Source organism: Passer domesticus, chromosome 16 (assembly GCF_036417665.1).
Source record: "Passer domesticus isolate bPasDom1 chromosome 16, bPasDom1.hap1, whole genome shotgun sequence".
In the NCBI taxonomy this organism is placed as follows: Eukaryota; Metazoa; Chordata; class Aves; order Passeriformes; family Passeridae; genus Passer; species Passer domesticus.
Genome location: NC_087489.1, coordinates 10,262,339 through 10,279,225, shown reverse-complemented (window position 1 = coordinate 10,279,225; position 16,887 = coordinate 10,262,339). Strand labels below are relative to the sequence as shown.

General features: G+C 49.3%; 1 protein-coding gene across 1 annotated transcript; it reads left to right on the top strand.

The window, feature by feature from the left end:
* Positions 1–203: 203 nt before the first annotated feature.
* Positions 204–13,018, top strand: SLCO4A1 (solute carrier organic anion transporter family member 4A1). Its single transcript, XM_064391411.1, has 11 exons — positions 204–1,176; positions 2,384–2,474; positions 3,368–3,489; positions 3,796–3,907; positions 8,145–8,299; positions 8,999–9,194; positions 9,740–9,905; positions 10,505–10,677; positions 11,035–11,099; positions 11,593–11,741; positions 12,530–13,018. The coding sequence occupies exons 1-11, from the start codon at positions 351–353 to the stop codon at positions 12,677–12,679; spliced, it is 2,205 nt and encodes a 734-aa protein (XP_064247481.1). The 5' UTR covers positions 204–350; the 3' UTR covers positions 12,680–13,018.
* The last annotated feature ends 3,869 nt before the right edge of the window (positions 13,019–16,887 follow it).

Here is a 16,887-nt window from a genome sequence, read left to right as displayed (position 1 = left end):
TATTTTGTTCTTTTCTGTAATGTTGGTGATGCCCTGACACCTGAGGTACCAGCACATTCCATGGTGGAAGCACATGACTGGGTGAAATGCACAGTGAAATGCTTACACTTATTTAAAATAAAATGGGAGGGGGAAGAAGAATATTTGAGTGGTTTGAGCATGGTTAATAAAAGCATGTAAAAATTCTCTTTGCACAGATCAGAATGGTCTTGGCTCAGACTTTAACAGTCTCCCTACTGAAGTAAGTGCTGAAAATTGCATCTACTGGACAGGCTGCTCCTCGCTGCCCCGCAAAGCCACCCTGGCCACCAGCCCACCTCGACCCGCCACTGGACTCTGCATTCCCGTTCATGGCAATGCCCCAGAACTCCACCAGAGAAAATGGCTTTTGCTTCGCTCAGCCCCTCGACTTCTCCCGCCCGTCCCCTCATCGCGGCGAGGCCGGCCGGCCGGCGGGCACAGCGAGCGGGGACGATGGCTGCAGCACCCCCCTGAGCAATGGCCTCGCGTCCTCGGGGGCTCCCAGCCCCTCGGGCTCCTGTGCCGAGCCCCTCTGCGTGCCCAGCCCGGCACAGGAGGAGACGCCGTTCGAAGAAGGGATCAAATACGTGTCTGCTGAAGGGGAGGAACTGGCCTGCGGCTGGGGGGGCTTCACCCCCGGCTGCCTGCAGCTCTGCAACACATCCAAAGGGGTCTTGTTCTTCCTCTGCGTGGCCTCCTTCCTGCAGGGCATGACCGTGAACGGCTTCATCAACACCGTCATCACCTCCATCGAGCGCCGCTTCGACCTGCGCAGTTACCAGAGCGGGCTGATCGCCAGCTCCTACGACATCGCGGCCTGCGTCTGCCTCACCTTCGTCAGCTACTTCGGGGGCAATGGCCACAAGCCCCGCTGGCTGGGCTGGGGCGTGCTGGTCATGGGCCTGGGCTCCCTGCTCTTCGCCCTGCCCCACTTCACCACGGGGCAGTACGAGGCGCGCTCGGCGGCCCAGGTGGGCGTCTGCGGGGGGAACCAGAGCCTGCCCTGCTCCCAGGCTGCCTCCAGCCTCTCTGGCTACAGGTTTGTCTTCATGCTGGGGCAGTTCCTGCACGGGATGGGAGCCACGCCGCTCTACACGCTCGGCGTCACCTACCTAGATGAAAACGTCAAGACCAACTACTCCCCTGTGTACATTGGTGAGTGGGGTGAAGGGCAGCTCCAGCCCCTTGGCAGCAGGGTGGTGGGAGGGAGAGGTCATGGTCCTTTATCATCTCCAGCCCACACTGGGAGCACCTCTTCCAACACTGCTCAGCTTTTTCTTCCAGTTGAGGGGTGAGGTGAAACTCAGGGGGATGTGGCAGCTGTTGGGGAGGTTTTGATTATTTGCCAGGAGGAAACCTGTGAGCTCAGTTGGGTGTTTTTCCTCCTGCAGCTCATGCCGTGTAGGTGGGGAGTGCCTCCTGCTCCTGGCGTGGGGCCAGCCCATGTGGCATTAGCATGACTGGCAGACAGCCACGAGGCCATACCCCCATCTGTGCAAGGGGACAGAGAATCACAGCGTGATTTGGGCAAAAGGACCTTTAAAGGTCATCTAGTCCAATGAGAAGGGACACGTTCAACTTGATCAGGTAGCTCAGAGACACATCCAATCTGACCTTGAATGTGTCAGGGGATGGAACATCCACCACCTGTTTGGGCAGCCTGTGCCAGTGTTTTATCACCATCATTTATATCTAATCTAAATCCTTAGATCATCATCCCTTCAGGCCTCAGCACAGCAGGGATGGTCACTGGGCTGCTCAGCTGCTGCTGGTGCAAAGCACAGCCAAGAGAAGAGGCTCAGCTCACTCCTCTGCATCACTGGTCACTCAGCAGCTGCCAAACACAGTCCTGTTGGTGAAAGTGCCAAAAGGGTGATCTTTTAGCAATTTCAAAATGTGTCAGTCTGCCCATGCTGTGTCAGAAGGCTGTGTAGTGTGGGCAGGAGATCACAAGGAGATCATCAGCTAGGTGATGATCTTTCTAACAGCAAACTGTAATAAGTACCAGTGGTGCTGTGTTTAGTGTAGACATTTTGTGTTGTCAGTGGGGAGAGGGTCCTGCTGCTCATTGCTGTGGCAGTCAGGATGTGGCAATGGGATCAGCAGCATCCCTGCTAAATATGGTTTAATTCTGAACCAATTTTGCCTGCCCCATACTGTAAAACTTCCCAGGTTGGATGCAAAAGCTTCCCTGGAAGAGAAGCGTGAGACAAAAACTTGTTGGAATGATCTGGGTTTGTGTCTTGGTGGTTTAGTGGGAAGAATGTGAGGCAGCCAGAGGCTGAGCATCCTGCATCCAGGAGGGAATCGCACTGGGGATCCCTGGCTGACGTTGTCTAACACGACTTGTTTTCCCTTTCAGCTGTTTTCTACACTGCTGCAATCCTTGGGCCTGCAGCGGGTTATCTGGTAGGAGGAATGTTTCTAAATATTTATACTGAAATTGGCAGAGAGTAAGTCGCTAAAAAAAAATCTTGTTCCTTTCCCTTTCTGCTCTGTGTTTCCTTTGGGGTAGAAAAAAATAATACCAATGATCTGGAGCAATGAGCTGGTGGCTGGGTGGAAGTGTGCCTGGGGTGTGGGGTGGTGTGTCTGCAGGCAGGGAGGCTGGAAGGGTGGTTTGCATTAGTGCTGCTGCTGTAGAGAAATTGCTGACAAACCTGTCAGCTTAAATCCTTCCTCACGCTGCACTGCCTGTGCTAATGAGGCTGTGAGCAGCAGGTGAATTTCTTGAATGAGTTCCCTGATGAGGTGGTGCTCCCAGCAGTGCTGCTCGCCCTCCCAGTCATCCCACCAGGATGCTTAGTCCCTCCTTGCTTTGTAGTATTTGTGATTTTTTATTCTTTCCTTCCAGGCTCTTTGGTAGATGATAGAATCACAGAATGCTTTGGGTTGGAAGGGACCTTAGTGATCATCCAGTTCCAACCCCTCTGCCTTAGGCAGGGACATCATTTACTAGACCAGATGAATGGATTAAAAAGGGGGAATGGGTTTCCAGGGGAAGAAGTGAGTTATTTCAACCAGCTTTCTTGCAGAGGGTGTTTTTGGGGTGGAGCAAGGATCTTGGCAACCCTCAGAACACAACTGAAAAGCAGTGAGGTGCATGTGCAAACCTGAGATTAAATGAGAATGAAACTGTGTGATTTCCTGGGCTCGCGCTGTGCTCTGGTGAGGCTGTGCTGAGGCTGGAGGAATGGTGGACGAGGCACCCCATCAGATCACTCAGTGTCCTTTGCTGTCACCCCCTTGGCCCCTGCCAGCCTCGGGGAGAGGCCCTTGGAGCTGCCCTGCTCCATCCCCAACCATCACCTCTCTCCCTTGTGTCCCTTTGGCTTCGCCCTTGCAGGACCGACATGGCCCCCGAGAACACGCTGTGGGTGGGGGCCTGGTGGATCGGCTTCCTGGGGGCTGGGGCCGCCTCCCTCCTCATCTCCATCCCCATCCTGGGCTACCCCCAGCGCCTCCCAGGTACGGGGCTGCTCCTGGGCTCGGGGTGTGGGGCTGGGGCTGCGCGGTGCTCGTGGGGCTTCCTGCTCCTGCACGTGCCTGGCTGGGGATGTGGGAGCAGAGGAGCAGCTTCCTGTGGTTAAGTTGTGATTCCTAAATGGATTGCACCCCTTTGGCTTTCCAGCTGCCTCTGTTACTGCTTCTCCCTTGCGGCTGTTGGTGGGGGGAGGATGTCACGCTGTGTTTTCCCCTGCAAATCCATGGTTTTGGTGGCATCCACAGGCCGTGTCTGACGCTCTCCTGGTTCCCTCTGCCTCTCCTTTGCAGGGTCCCAGCGCTACATCGTTATGAGGGTGTCAGAGGCTCACCAGCTGAAGGATGGCAGCCACAAAAAAGCGTCGGATCCAGACTTTGGGAAAACAGTGAAAGATCTGCCTCGGTGAGAAAAGCACCCCACACAGAGGTTAGGGAGCCCTGCAAAGGGGAGAGAGAGTAAGCGCCCAAGCTGAGCTTCCTTCAGCCCTGCCAGCTCAAAGGTGTTGCCCTTCTTCAGGCAATGACACTTTTCTTGCAGAGCAGTGTCCAAGTGCCTGGTCCTGCCAAGGTCTGGGAGCTCTTGGCAAAGAGGCTGAGCTGGAGCTGGGGATCACACGAGGGAGCAGGGGACAAGTGGCTGATCCCATCTGGGTTTCCAGAAGCTCCTGTCCACCTGCAGTGCTGTGCCACACACTGAGTTTTGCTGAGAGGGGCTTGATGCCAAGCTTTAGGTGATGGGAGATGCCCAGGCAGTGCCAGCTCCCTCCCTCTCCCCAGCAGCATTATTTCTGCCTGTCTGCTTCTGCCTGGCCTCACCTGGCCCAGTTATTCAGCCACTCCTCCCCAGCCCCTCGGGGCTTTATTCCTTTCCTCTATTTTTACTTGGGTTAGATCCCTGTTTTGTCATTTTTAATGGGAAACGAGATGAAACAGGCCCTGTGATTCTCACAGTTCCATTCCAAACCCAGGGAACAAAATATACCACACTGTAACTTTCAGTTCCTTTTCTCTTTTATTCTTGGTTTCCTTTCTTTTTCTTTTGCCTTCACATCTTCCAGCCACCTTTTATGTATTACTACTTCTTATCTCTCCAGCAAGGCAGTGACACAGCAACTTGCTTAATCTTGAGCTGCTGCTCAGCTCTGTGATGAGAACAAAGCAGGAGCCAAAATAAAATGTGATCTTTTAACCGCATGTTTTTGTTACGGGTTTTTGAAATATTTTATGATTTTTTTTGTTGTTGTGTTGAGTTGTATTGTAATGGAGGGCAGGGGGAGAGGTGCTGCTTTATTTATTGCAGGGGGTTAGCTGGCATGGAGGCTCTGGATGTTGCAGATACCTGGATATTGATTCCTTTTGGACTTTGCAGTCAATGAGGGGATCTGTCACTGTTGAGCTCTTCCTTTTTTTTATTATTATTTCTCCCAGGACCGTTTTTAGGGAGGAGATTTTATCCATGTGTGATGGCTGCTCCCTGCAAAGATGTTGCTAAACCCCAGGCTGCTGCCAACAATCACTTCTGAGCATTAGTTGTGGTCTTTGTCGTGCTGGCAGAGGAGGATGGAAGCAGAACAGGTGCTCAGGACAGGAATTTTCAGCACCAGTCGAGCTGTGCTGTGTCAACACAACAACTCACACCCATCTGAAATGCTTGGAGACTTTGTAGGAAGTTTACCAGGGGTTAAGGCAGTTGTATGAAGAATATTACATTGAGCAGACTTCAGTGCTGTTATTAAATGGCATTCTTGACTGGGTGCCATTTTCCGAGGTCATGGCTTGTTCTGCTCACGGAAATTGAATTCAAAACCTGCATTTAAATAACGATAAGTCTGTGACTAAAACCAACACAAACAGGGCAGCAGAGAGGGATGAAATTCAGTGGTTGATGTTTTCTTGCTTGTCTGGAACAAAGCTCTCACCGTTTCTGCTGTCTTGACAGCAGGAACAGAGACAATCCTCCTCCAGGAGCATCTTTCACACCTTGTTTCTCAATAATAAATCCCCAAAGGTGGGAACTTGTATCAGAGAATTCAGACCTCAGTGTGGTTTGAAAGCAGGAACCCAGCAGACTTTTGTGGTCCCTGGTTTTGATTAATGAAGGGGAAGTGCCTTCAAGGCTTTCTGCTCTGGAAACTTGCATTAAAGAGGAGATCCCATCTGTGCAGGCAGCTCCTGGGGACACGTGGACCAGGCTGGAGGGCGAGGCCAAAGGACACTCCCTGTTCCTTTTGTGTTGGTCAGGGACTGTGTGCCACACATTTTCTCACAGTACAGTCAGTAACAGTCTCACAAAGATAAGCAGAAATACAGATGAAATAAAATACTGTTCCATGCCATCAGGTCCTTTCTCAGTGAGGTTCGTGAGTTGCTGCAGTCACAGTGCTGCCTGAGAGCTCACAGGAATGCAGCCCATACAGCCTAATCCTCTGCCCTGGAGACACTTCTCTATTAACTCTTGGGTTGAAAAGGCCTGATAGAGCAGCATTTTCCTTTCTCTGCTCCCATATGATTGCTGTCATGGAGTAACCCCTCCTGTCAGAGCAGAGGGACTCAAAGGAGAGCATGCAGAGCTGGCTTTGTCCCTGCAAGCTGCAGGGTGGAGTTTGTGAGGATCACTGCCTGGCCTGGCAAGCCCTGAGCTTCAGCACAAGGAGCTGTGGTCAGTATTTCACTGATCACTCCTGGATAAGGTGCAGGGTGTGACTTAGAAAAGCCATGAAGTGGAACAAAGGGAGGTTGGTTTATGTTCTGTGGGATGCACAGGGTGCCCTCTGTTCCCTTGGTGCTGGTGACAGTGGGTGTCATTTTGTGCTGGAAAAGCCCCCATTCACATGCTGTAAAATTGGGTAAATATCCATTTATCTGGGGTGTTCTGGGCATGCCATGCTCAGAGGAGCAGGCTCTGATCATGCAGGTGGTCCCAGCCCACTCAGAGAACCATTTTGTAAAAAGAGCTCCTATTTTTTCCCCCCAAGTAAAGCCTTGGAGGATCAGCTTTTTTAGCAGGTGGGATTCTTCTCTGCAGTGCTGGGGCTCCTGAAATCCCTTTGGCTGCAAGAACTGAGCACTGCTGAGGCTATTCAAGAATGAGGTGATTTCTGGATGGGTTTAAAGTCCTACTGATGTAATAAAAACATTTGTGCTGTCTTTGGTAAGGTTTTATGTGCCATAGCTCCTCACAACTACATCTTCTGTCTTCAGACAGATTAAATTGAGTAAATCCTTATCTTTACTGCTGAAAGGAGTTCCTTTGCATTTTCCTATGTGCAAGTCCAGCCTGTAACTTTTGGGCAGTGGGCAGAAAGTCACACTAGTGCCAGGGAGAAACTCTTCTCTGTAAAAAGGTGAAGGCACTGTCTGTTTTTTGCCTCAGCCACGAGATCTACAAGCATTTTCTCATTAAAATATTAGGCTTTATGCTTCTAAATTAAGCGCAGTCAAAAAAATCTGGAAAGTAAAATAGTACATTAAACTAATCCCAAGAGCTAGGCAGTGTAAAGCCCCCTGTAATCAAAATGTAGGAATGTGTGGTATTTCTGTGTTTCAGCTTCTTTGTTCTTTTGATGTAATGCAATTCTCCATGTGAGTAAAGTTGCATAAATCTGTCTGAGCCTCAGCACGTCTCTCCCTTGCTCGTACCAAGACAGGATTTCTCTGATCTCACATTTCCACCAGAGCCTTTCTGCTCTGTGGGCATCCCAGGGCATCACTCTTGCAGGATTTGTGCCCATCCCAGCAATGGCATAACCCCTGGCACTGGCCTGGGCTTGGCTAGGGGGAAGTCATGGGGCAAAATTTGAAGCTGGTTACAAAACATGCCCTGAGAAGCAATGTCAGTCCTCTTAGTCCAATATCCGAGCTAGTGAGAGATAATTGAGACCATTCCCTGTGCCTGAGGGCCTTTATGCATCTCAGGGATGGAATTGCTGCTGGATCTGCATATAAATGACACATGGCAATTTCTCAGGCATATCTGCAGCTCTCTCCTAAATCCCAGCGGGTCAAAGTAAAATGGAGTTACTCAATTTGTACATTAAGCTTCAAGTAAAACTGGGCTTAGATTGTGGCAGAAAGATTGCTTTCTGTTTTTCAGGTGTCTTGGAGGTGTTTCCTCCATATAGAAAGGCTTGCTTGGTATTTCCCCTGAGTTACAAAACATCTCTGGTTATCAGAGGTTGTTATTGTTCTGAGAGTGTGGGTGCACAAGTAACGTGTGTATGTGAGGATGTAGCACAGATTTGCTCTTGGTTGAGTCAGGAGTCCCAAGATATCTGCCAACAGGCACTAATAAAACCTTGAAATTATGGAGATTTTGTGAGGAGTAATGTCCTCTCAGTATAGCCCCATTTAAACAAAGTACTCATCCTGACCCTAAATGTTGGAAAATTCCTGATGAAATCATCCATGTAGAAGTTGTGGGTGCCCTTAGTGTGAGTTACATCACACACATACACTGTGTCACTGACTGGAAAAGCTCCTTCAAACCCCAATTATCTTCCTTTTGGTGTTTTTCCTTTCAAAGAGTTGCAGGATGATGGGATGCTGCCTCATCTTACATGTGATCCTTCTGACTGGGAAGACCTGAAATCAAAATGTGCCTGAAATGAGTGATTCAATTCCAATATATTTGTCCTTCCCAGGTCAGTGCTGCTACTTCTGAAGAACCCCACCTTCATCTTCCTCTGCTTAGCAGGAGCAACGGAAGCGACCCTGATTGCTGGCATGTCCACGTTTGGACCCAAATTCCTGGAGTCCCAGTTTAGTTTAAGTGCCTCTGAAGCTGCCACCTTTTTTGGTAAAGAAAGCATGTTTTTGCAATGTTTTCCCATTTTTGCCAACAAATAGAAGAGCGCTTTTAGCTTGTTTAGAATGGAGACAGATGCTTTGCAGTTTAATTGTGGACTGGTTATCCCCTTCAGCTGTTAGCTGGGATCATTTCCTATCAGCACACCTACACCCAGTGCACTTCCAGAGCTGCATCTACTGACATCAGGAGGAAATGTGTCACTCCTGTAGCCATCTGTTACCCTCTAGAGGAAGGCAAAATAATTGTAGTTCCTCCTAGTGCATCACCAGGAAACATTGGCTAAACATTTCCTCTGAGGAGGGATGTCAGAGCTGGGGGGATATTTTGTCAGCATCCAGAAACTGTGAGGATTCTTACCTAAGTGCTGTAACATAGACCAAGGAATGGTGTCCAACAAGCATCAGCACTTACAATGTGCTCCTCAAAGAATCAGTTCTAAGATCTCTGGGCAGGAAAAGAGTCGGTTTTAAGATCTCTGGCTGCTGTAACTGGCTCATGCCAAATTACCTGAGCTGTTACAGAGGACCACCCACTGCAGCAACATCCACTGAACTCGCACCAAGAAGCCACACAGAAAGCAGGGAGTCATTTGTATGCAAAATACACTGCAATTAATGTATTCAAACCTGAAAACTCCTTGCTGACATTTCTAAACTCACTTGTGGGTTTTTTCCTCTTCTTTTTCAGGTTATCTGGTCGTGCCAGCCGGAGGGGGAGGCACATTCCTGGGAGGATTCCTCGTGAATAAATTTAAACTGCGCTGCTCAGGAATCATCAAGTTGTGTTTGCTGTGCACAGTGTCAAGTCTGCTGGCCATATTCATTTTTTTTATCCACTGCCCTAACATGCCCATGGCAGGAGTAACCCAGATGTACGATGGAAGGTAACGACCACCACCCTGTCTGTCTGTCCTGAGGGGCTCTGTCAGAGCAGGGTAACAAACACACAGTGCTGGGGGCATCTTGTGTGGATGTGTTGGGGGTGAAATTTGGTGTCTGGTCAGTCCTACAGGCAGAGGGTGAGACACAGAAAATAGATGTCCTGAGTTTTGCAGTCAGATGGAGTTTAGGGAAGAAGCTCCCTAGTTAGTAAGGGGAGGAAAATCAGCAGCACCAGGGTGGGTGGGAGATACTCCACTCTTGAGCTGCCTTTGCAACAGCCCCCATCTCTATCCAGTGGGATAAACTGGACCAAAAGTGGGAATCTCCTCTCTGAATGGGAGTGTCACCCTAAGAGCTGGTCACTTAAACTCCCTTGGTGGCTGTGGGAGAGACAGCTCCAGGGCATGGTTAAAATTTGGTGGGATGAAAGCCTTTCCAAACCTGGCTTTGTGCTCCCTGGGGATCCATCACAACTCCCACTGCCCTTTCCTCTCCCCATTTCCTCCTGTAAAGTGCTGCTCACTGATTGCTGCTGTGTTTCCCTCAGTGCTTTGCCAGGTGGGCACCTCAACCTGACAGCAGCCTGCAATGCCCAGTGTGGCTGTTTGCAGGACACCTACAGCCCTGTCTGTGGCACTGATGGCATCATGTACTACTCCCCCTGCCACGCTGGCTGCAAAAGTGTGTCTGTAAACCTCAGGAATGAGAAGAAGGTAGGTCTGGAAGCACTGTGCATGAACAGGGTGGTGGCACATCTCTGGAGTGATTTGGCTGGCTCTGCAAAAGGTTTTTGAGCTTTGCTGCAAATCTGTAAAATCAGGCAGGGCAGGGTGGATGCTCTCAGGTACCACGTGAGATGAAGGCAGGAGGTACTCTGAGGTCACCCTGCTTTGCTTCTCTCATTGTGTCCAATCATCTTTGCCTCATTCTGGGTCAGACTGTGCTGAAATCCATGGAAAATCACCCAGGCAGGCAGGGCAGGGAGCTTGGTAAGCCCCTGATTTCTGTCCTAGTGCTCCTTTTGGGCCTTGAATGAGCATGATGCCCCTCCTCATCCTTCCAGCGTGTTGCTCATGGAGTCAGGCAAAGGCTTAGGGAGGGTAGAGGTGATACTCAGCTGCCTGGCAGAGTGAATTTCCCTTGCTTGATTGACCTGTTTGCAAGCAGAGGTTTGTCAAAAATGCAGCTTGATTTCTGCTTCATTCTGGGAGTCTAACCAGCTGCTTTCTGCCCTCCCTGAATTTCTTATTTTTAAAGCTTTGACTGTCACCACACTCTCCAAGCAGAGCTCCCACCAGCCTTTTTTCCCCAGGTCTACCAAGAGTGCAGCTGTGTTGACAAAGCTCTCCTGCCTGGCTCTGGCAAAGCAGAGGCAGGGAAATGCACCTCCTCCTGTGACAAAAAGCCCTTGCTCCTGTGCTTCATGTTCGTGGTCATCCTCTTCACCTTCCTGAGCAGCATTCCTGCCCTGACTGCCACTCTGAGGTAAGCAGGGGATGGCCTTGTCCTCTGCCAGCACTGCAAGAAGCCTCAATGTCCTCCTCTCTGCTTTTTCCTGCTGGATCAAGCATGGGAAAGGTGTGATGGGAACCACTGAGTTACTGGCAGCCTGGAGACACCAGGATTAGTTCCTGTCCCAGTCTAGCTGGGAAAGGAAATTTCAGCATTGGGAGCTTTGTCCTCTGCCATGGGATACACACATTTACAGCAGGGACACTGCACTGGGGTGATCCTGAATCTCCAGAGGGATGGAGGTCCCACCTGTGCTGGGCTTGAGGACCTGGAGCTGTGAAGCAGGGAGGTGCAGCCTGGCAGCATTTTAAAACCCCTTTTTCTCCCCAGGTGTGTCTCTGACAGACAAAGGTCCTTTGCACTCGGGATCCAGTGGATTGTGGTACGAACACTAGGTATGGAACAAAGGGAATTTGCACCCCACAATGGCCTGGTGGTTCTGGGAGGTGTGTGCCAAGCTGTCACCCAGGAATAAAGCACACTGGGTTGGAAATGAAGGGAGTAGGAGACACACTGCTGAAAAGGAGGATGCTTGCTTTCTTTTTCTCTCATGCAGGACAACCTAATTCCCTTTGCATGTGACTTACAAACTGAATGAAGGGTTCTGTAACATGTCACAGGTGACAGAGGTTCAATGTCCTGCCAATGTGCCCTGATTTTAAGGAAAAGGAGCAGAGGTCTGTGAGTGTCTTTTGGCTCTTGTGCAATGTGTAGGTTAGGATGGCCAAAAGACCTGCTGGACTCTCAGATCTTGAAATCCAGACTATTTTTGATACCTGGTGGCTCTGGATGCTGCAGGATGAGTTCTCTTAATCATGGTATCAGCAGAGCCTGGTGCTTTTCTGCAAGGTGCTGCCTGAACTGAAGGTGCCCTCTCTGTGCCCACAGGAGGAATCCCCGGCCCCATTGCCTTTGGCTCCATGATTGATAAATCCTGCCTGCTCTGGCAGGACCAGTGTGGAGAGCAGGGCTCCTGCTACGTTTACCAGAACTCAGCCATGAGCCGATACACCCTCGTCGCTGGACTGGTCTACAAGGTGATGCTGCTGCTTATCTCCACTCCCTGGTAAAGCAGACAGGTTTTTAGGACATAATGTTTTGCTCTTGTAAAGAATTTTACAAAATTGGGCTGCCCTGATCTGGCCCGCGCCCAGACAAGATTAAATTTTCACACAAGAAATTTCTCAGGCAAGGCAAAAGCCCTGTTAGCTTCTCATCAGGTAATGGTGCTCCAGACACCATCATTCTGTTAAATTCCCATTATTTTCTAGGATTACAGCTTCTATTGCACCATATGAAATACCTCCTTCCAACAGCAACCAAAGTGATTTTTGCTAGAAATGGAGTAAAATATCCAAGTGCAGTGTATTAGTGAGAGTGAGGGATGGCATTGTGGGCAGGCTGTAAATAACCATTCCCCAGTCACTGCTAGAAAATAAGAGAGCTCAGAGCTGTGGGCTTTATTTATTAGCAGAAAACCATCATTTTAACTGCTCCCAAACAAGCACTTGCCCTAGATAGTAGTGTTTAGCAGCTGCTGTGATAAAGAGGTTTTCAAAAGCCTTCCAGCAAAAGGCTGAGGCAGTGTTGGCTCATGCAGCACTGTGCTCCAGGTGTCTGTGTGGGGCCGAACTTTTCCAAATTCCCATTGCTATGGGGCTGGCTAAATTCAGATTTTTACCCCCTCTGGCTCTGAGTGCTGCTCTGCTTCCCAGGCTGGCCAACATCTCCCCAAAGCTTGGTCAGCAAAGCTCATGGCAGATGCGGGGTGGGCTCCTGGTTTTGGGGGAGAGCACACAGTAACGGGGTGTTTCCATGGCTGCAGGTTCTCGGGACAACCTTCTTCATAGTGGCCTGTTTACTCTACAAACCCCCACCTCCAGAGTCAGCTCCGGGCAGCTTGGATGCATCCGAAAATGGCACCAGTGACCTCCAGGAGCACAAGCCTTCACTGCCAGCTGAAGAGGATATATAGTGCTGTCCACATGCAAGTGACTTTTTCAGCCTCAGAAATAGCACGAGAAGACATTATGCAGTTTCCCAAGAGGTTTTTAAATCAACAGTACTATTTTAAATTTTTATTCTTTTTTTTTAGTTGAAGATAAATAATTTAAGTGACCACTGGTGTGCTTTGCTATTTTCTTAACAGCAGAAGCACATTTAAAGTTGTGTGCTGGTGCCACGTGCAGTTATTTAATTTTATTTAAAGAAAGGGCTACTGTAGCTTTATTCTGTGTCTGTGACAAGCCAGGACCACGTTCTCCACTTGTGGAAGTAATCACTGGTAACTCCAATGGAGCATGTGGGGTTTAAACCACCAGAGGATCTGGGCCAAATGTATTGAATATCTCAATTGTAAAGCCAACTGTAGCAGAACTCCTGTTGGGACTTCCGAGCTGGGGGGGAGCACTGCTGTTCTGCAAAGGGGTCAGCTGGCCCTTGAACTGCTGCATGCAAAGCAGACAGCCCTGGCAGTGTCCTCCTCCTTCCATGGCACACAGAATCGCTCTGTTCAGGAGCAGCTTCTCTCATTATGCAAGTTCCTGTTACTGGGAGAGGAGATTTGATTAGCAAATCCATCAGTACACTACAGGCAGCCATTCCCAGAGCTGCCAAGCACTGTACACTCACTGCCTCACTCATTGCAGGGTTTACACCGTGGGACACTTCGTTTTTTTCAATTTGTGTTGTTTAAAAGTGATGCCTTTTGTAATGTACTGTGCAAAACTTGAACTTCTTGCTGTTTGCTGGGCTTGGGAAGATGTGAGATACAGATCTATGCAATGTTTATCTTGGGGTTTTCTGTAAAGGCAGTGGGTTTGGGTAAACAGAAAAGTTGCAGTGAATTTAGTTTGTCTCTGGACCAGCTGCCTGAGGGATGGGTCTGCCTTGGCCTGCTTGCAAGGAGAGAGGGCAGCATTCCCAAAATGGCCTTGAATGTGCTCTTGCAATGTTGATCAGGACCTTTCTGAGGGGCAGAAGTGGAACTGGGGCAGGTGTGACTCTGGCTTTCCTCTGAGTGCAGATCAGGCCAGGCTGGTGCTGGGTGTGCCAGTGTTTGCACAGCCACAGGGTCCAGGTGCATCCCCAGGGGAGGCAGAGGGAGCCCTGGAATCCTGCCTGGTGTGATTGTGTTCACAGGACAGGATCTGCATCCCTGAGATGCACAACTGGCGCTTCCTTCCTGCCAGCTCCCACTCAGAATTGCTTTGTAGATGTTTTTGTATATTTTGTGTATTTATGCTTTCACAACTGGACACAGGATGGGCATTTGCTCCCTTCATTAGCAGAGGACTGACTCTCAGAGTGTTCCTGTTGCAGACAGGATGGTGCTGCTGGGAGTGTAGTTGATATTCAGGTCAGTGGAGGAAAGCAGCTTCTTCCATTCACAGATTCCCTTCCACCAAAGCCACAGGGTGACCTCTCTGCTTCCAAAGCCCTTGTTTCCCAGCCCCTGTCAAGTGCAGGGACACACTGTGCACCCCTGCCCCATCCCTGGAAGTGCTCAGTGCCAGCTTGGGTGGGGTTTTGAGCCAACCTGTCGAGCTGAAGATGTCTCTGCCCACAGCAGGGGATTGAAACAAAATGATCTTTAACCCAAACCATTCTATGATTCTGTTTCTATCTCTAGTAACTGCTGGAAAAACTAAAAGTGATAAGGGCAAGATGGATGGTGGCTTTTGGCTGCTTGTGGAAGGGCAGCTGGTGCAGTTTGATGGGGCACAGTGTGCAGGAGAGCCCTGTTTTTCTGGGGAGGCAGGGTTAGACCCACAGCTGCAGGATTTAACCCCAAAATCTTCACCTGGGTTTGGAGCCACCTACAAACACAAGCCTGTCTGCAGGCCTTGCCCTTGCCAGCTTAGACACCTTGGGTACAGGAGGGATCTGAGGTGGGGAAATGCATGAATGTATTTTGGGAGCTTATGTGTGATGTATTTATGAAAGTTAGAAGTTTTCCTTTGCATATATATATATATGTGTGTATATATATATATATGTATGTATGGGGGTGTGTGTGTGTGTATATATATGGATATTGCAATGCAATTTTAGTGTTTATGAAATGAGCTTTATCTGAGTATGTTGTTTCCAGAGCTAAAAAAAGCTGCTGGGATTCTGGGCATTTATTACGTTGCTGTGGGACTGGTAATTCAAGGATTTTAGTAAGCAGCAACATGGCATTCCTGTTCCATAACCAGGCTGTTTAGCTGTACAGGTAATTTAAAATATTTGGAAGTATGTTTCCCAATCTGAAATGAAGTATTATATTGCTATAAAAGCATAGAAATATAACCACCCTTTCACAGGTACTTGTGTGTGTGTGTTTTTCATCACTTGTCACCCTTTCCCAGCTGCAGTTCTGGTCAGGGGTGTATCCATGGTGCCATTTGCTGCAAGGCCATCGTGGCATCTCTGAGGAGGAAGGTTGGAACACAGGTTTGTGTTTAATTTGTAGCATTAATAAAGCCCCTCATGGCTACAGGAGCTTCAGGCACCAGGTGACTTTGGAATTCGCGGGGAACCCCCTGACGAGGGGAGAGAGAATGATGCATCTGACACCATCTTATCAGAAGGCTAATTAATTACTTGATTATACTATATTATTCTATATTATATTCCATTATATCTAAACTGAATCTGACAAGCATTCAACTCTGCACACACTGCACAGAATCTCGTGACTGTCACCCAACAGTCCCGACACACACACACACGCTTGGCCCTGACAGGCCAAGGAAACAAAACATCATCACTTTGGGTAAACAGTCTCCATATTGCATTCTACTTTTGCACAAACACAGGCAGAGCAAATGATGAGAATTGTCTGTCCTTTCTCTGAGGTTCAATGAAACCCAGAAATATTCTTGGGAAGATGTGCCTTGCTTTTCTCTGTGAAATATGGGGCTACAGGTGGCATCGAGGCCCTGTGAGCTGGTGTCTCCTGCTGGCTCACCCTCTCCTCCTGAGACAGAGGATTGCTGCTTTTGAAGGCAAAAAGAGGTTTGTGGTTGCTGGGGAAGAAGAATAATTTCCCTTCTTCGTCCACAGAAGCCATGGAGTGTGTGCCAGCCCTGCTGTGGGTGAGGGAAGGTCAGGAGCTGAGTGTCACCTGTGGTTTGCTCAGGGCAATTCAGGCTGTTGGGGACTGCAAACAAACCACGGTGGTGCTGAGCAGAGCTGCGGGGAGGTAAAACAAATGAGCACCCAGGGGGAGGGCAGGCAGCAGGAACTGCGTGGTGTTTATTGTGGCAACCTCCCAGGCAGTCGATGAGCCGTTCCTCTCTGCTGAGGAGTTTGTTTGGAAGCTTCCTGGAGGTTTTAAAATGCCAGTAAATAAAGGCTTTGAGTGGCACACAGATGGTTCTGCAGAGCCTGCTAGCTTGGTCTCTCCCACGCCTGGATGTGCAGGAGAGCCTGGTGCCTCCCTGTGCCAGCAGCTGCATCCCTTGGCTTCCCCTGCCCCATCCCTGCAGCTCTGCCTTCGTGCCAGAGACAGGAATGGCAGCAAACGCCGACAATTCACTTTCCACACTTAGCTTCATGCAGCACAGGAAGGGAAAATAAAAATAAACACCAACCAACCGAGCAGATCGCAATTGGTATGATGTGATTTCAGCAAAAGGAAGAATTCCTCTCTTTTCCACGAGCCAGCCCCTGCTGACCGTGGGTCAGGGCTCTGTGCAGGGCCAGGTGGGGCTGGGGACAGTGCCACTAGATGGCAATGGAGCACGGTGCCATGGCCAGCACCTCCGTGTGCTGCGGGTTCTTTTTGGAAAGGACAGAAATCCAGTCCATGCACTGGGTTCCAGCTTTGCAACAGCAAAAAAAATACCATTTATGAGGTCCAAAAGTAAAATGTTAGTACCTAGTGATACATTATTCCAGGGGAAATACACAATTTGTAAGCAGAAAGCTGTGCAACAGGTGAGGGTTCAAGCAGAGCAGCTGTATTGTTTCTACAAAAATCTGGTAAATTCTTATTTGAAGCGTTCCCTTCCCAAGCAGGGATGGAGGGCTTTGAGCTGTCATTCAAAGGGCAGTTTTTATATTTTTGATTTTCTTTCTTCAGATGTTATAATTGGGGTTGCTATTAGCCTGATCCTTTCACCTCACTCTGAGACAAGCCTGCCTGGATTCTCCTGAAGTTAAAAGGATGTTTGGTTTGGAGCACAGGAATAATCC

Excerpts from the sequence above, each read along its gene's own strand:
- SLCO4A1 (XM_064391411.1), top strand. The coding sequence starts at position 351 with ATGGCAATGCCCCAGAACTCCACCAGAGAAAATGGCTTTTGCTTCGCT. Across the intron at positions 3,490-3,795 it reads CTACCCCCAGCGCCTCCCAG|GGTCCCAGCGCTACATCGTT; the intron begins GTACGGGGCTGC and ends TCTCCTTTGCAG. Across the intron at positions 9,195-9,739 it reads ACCCAGATGTACGATGGAAG|TGCTTTGCCAGGTGGGCACC; the intron begins GTAACGACCACC and ends TGTTTCCCTCAG.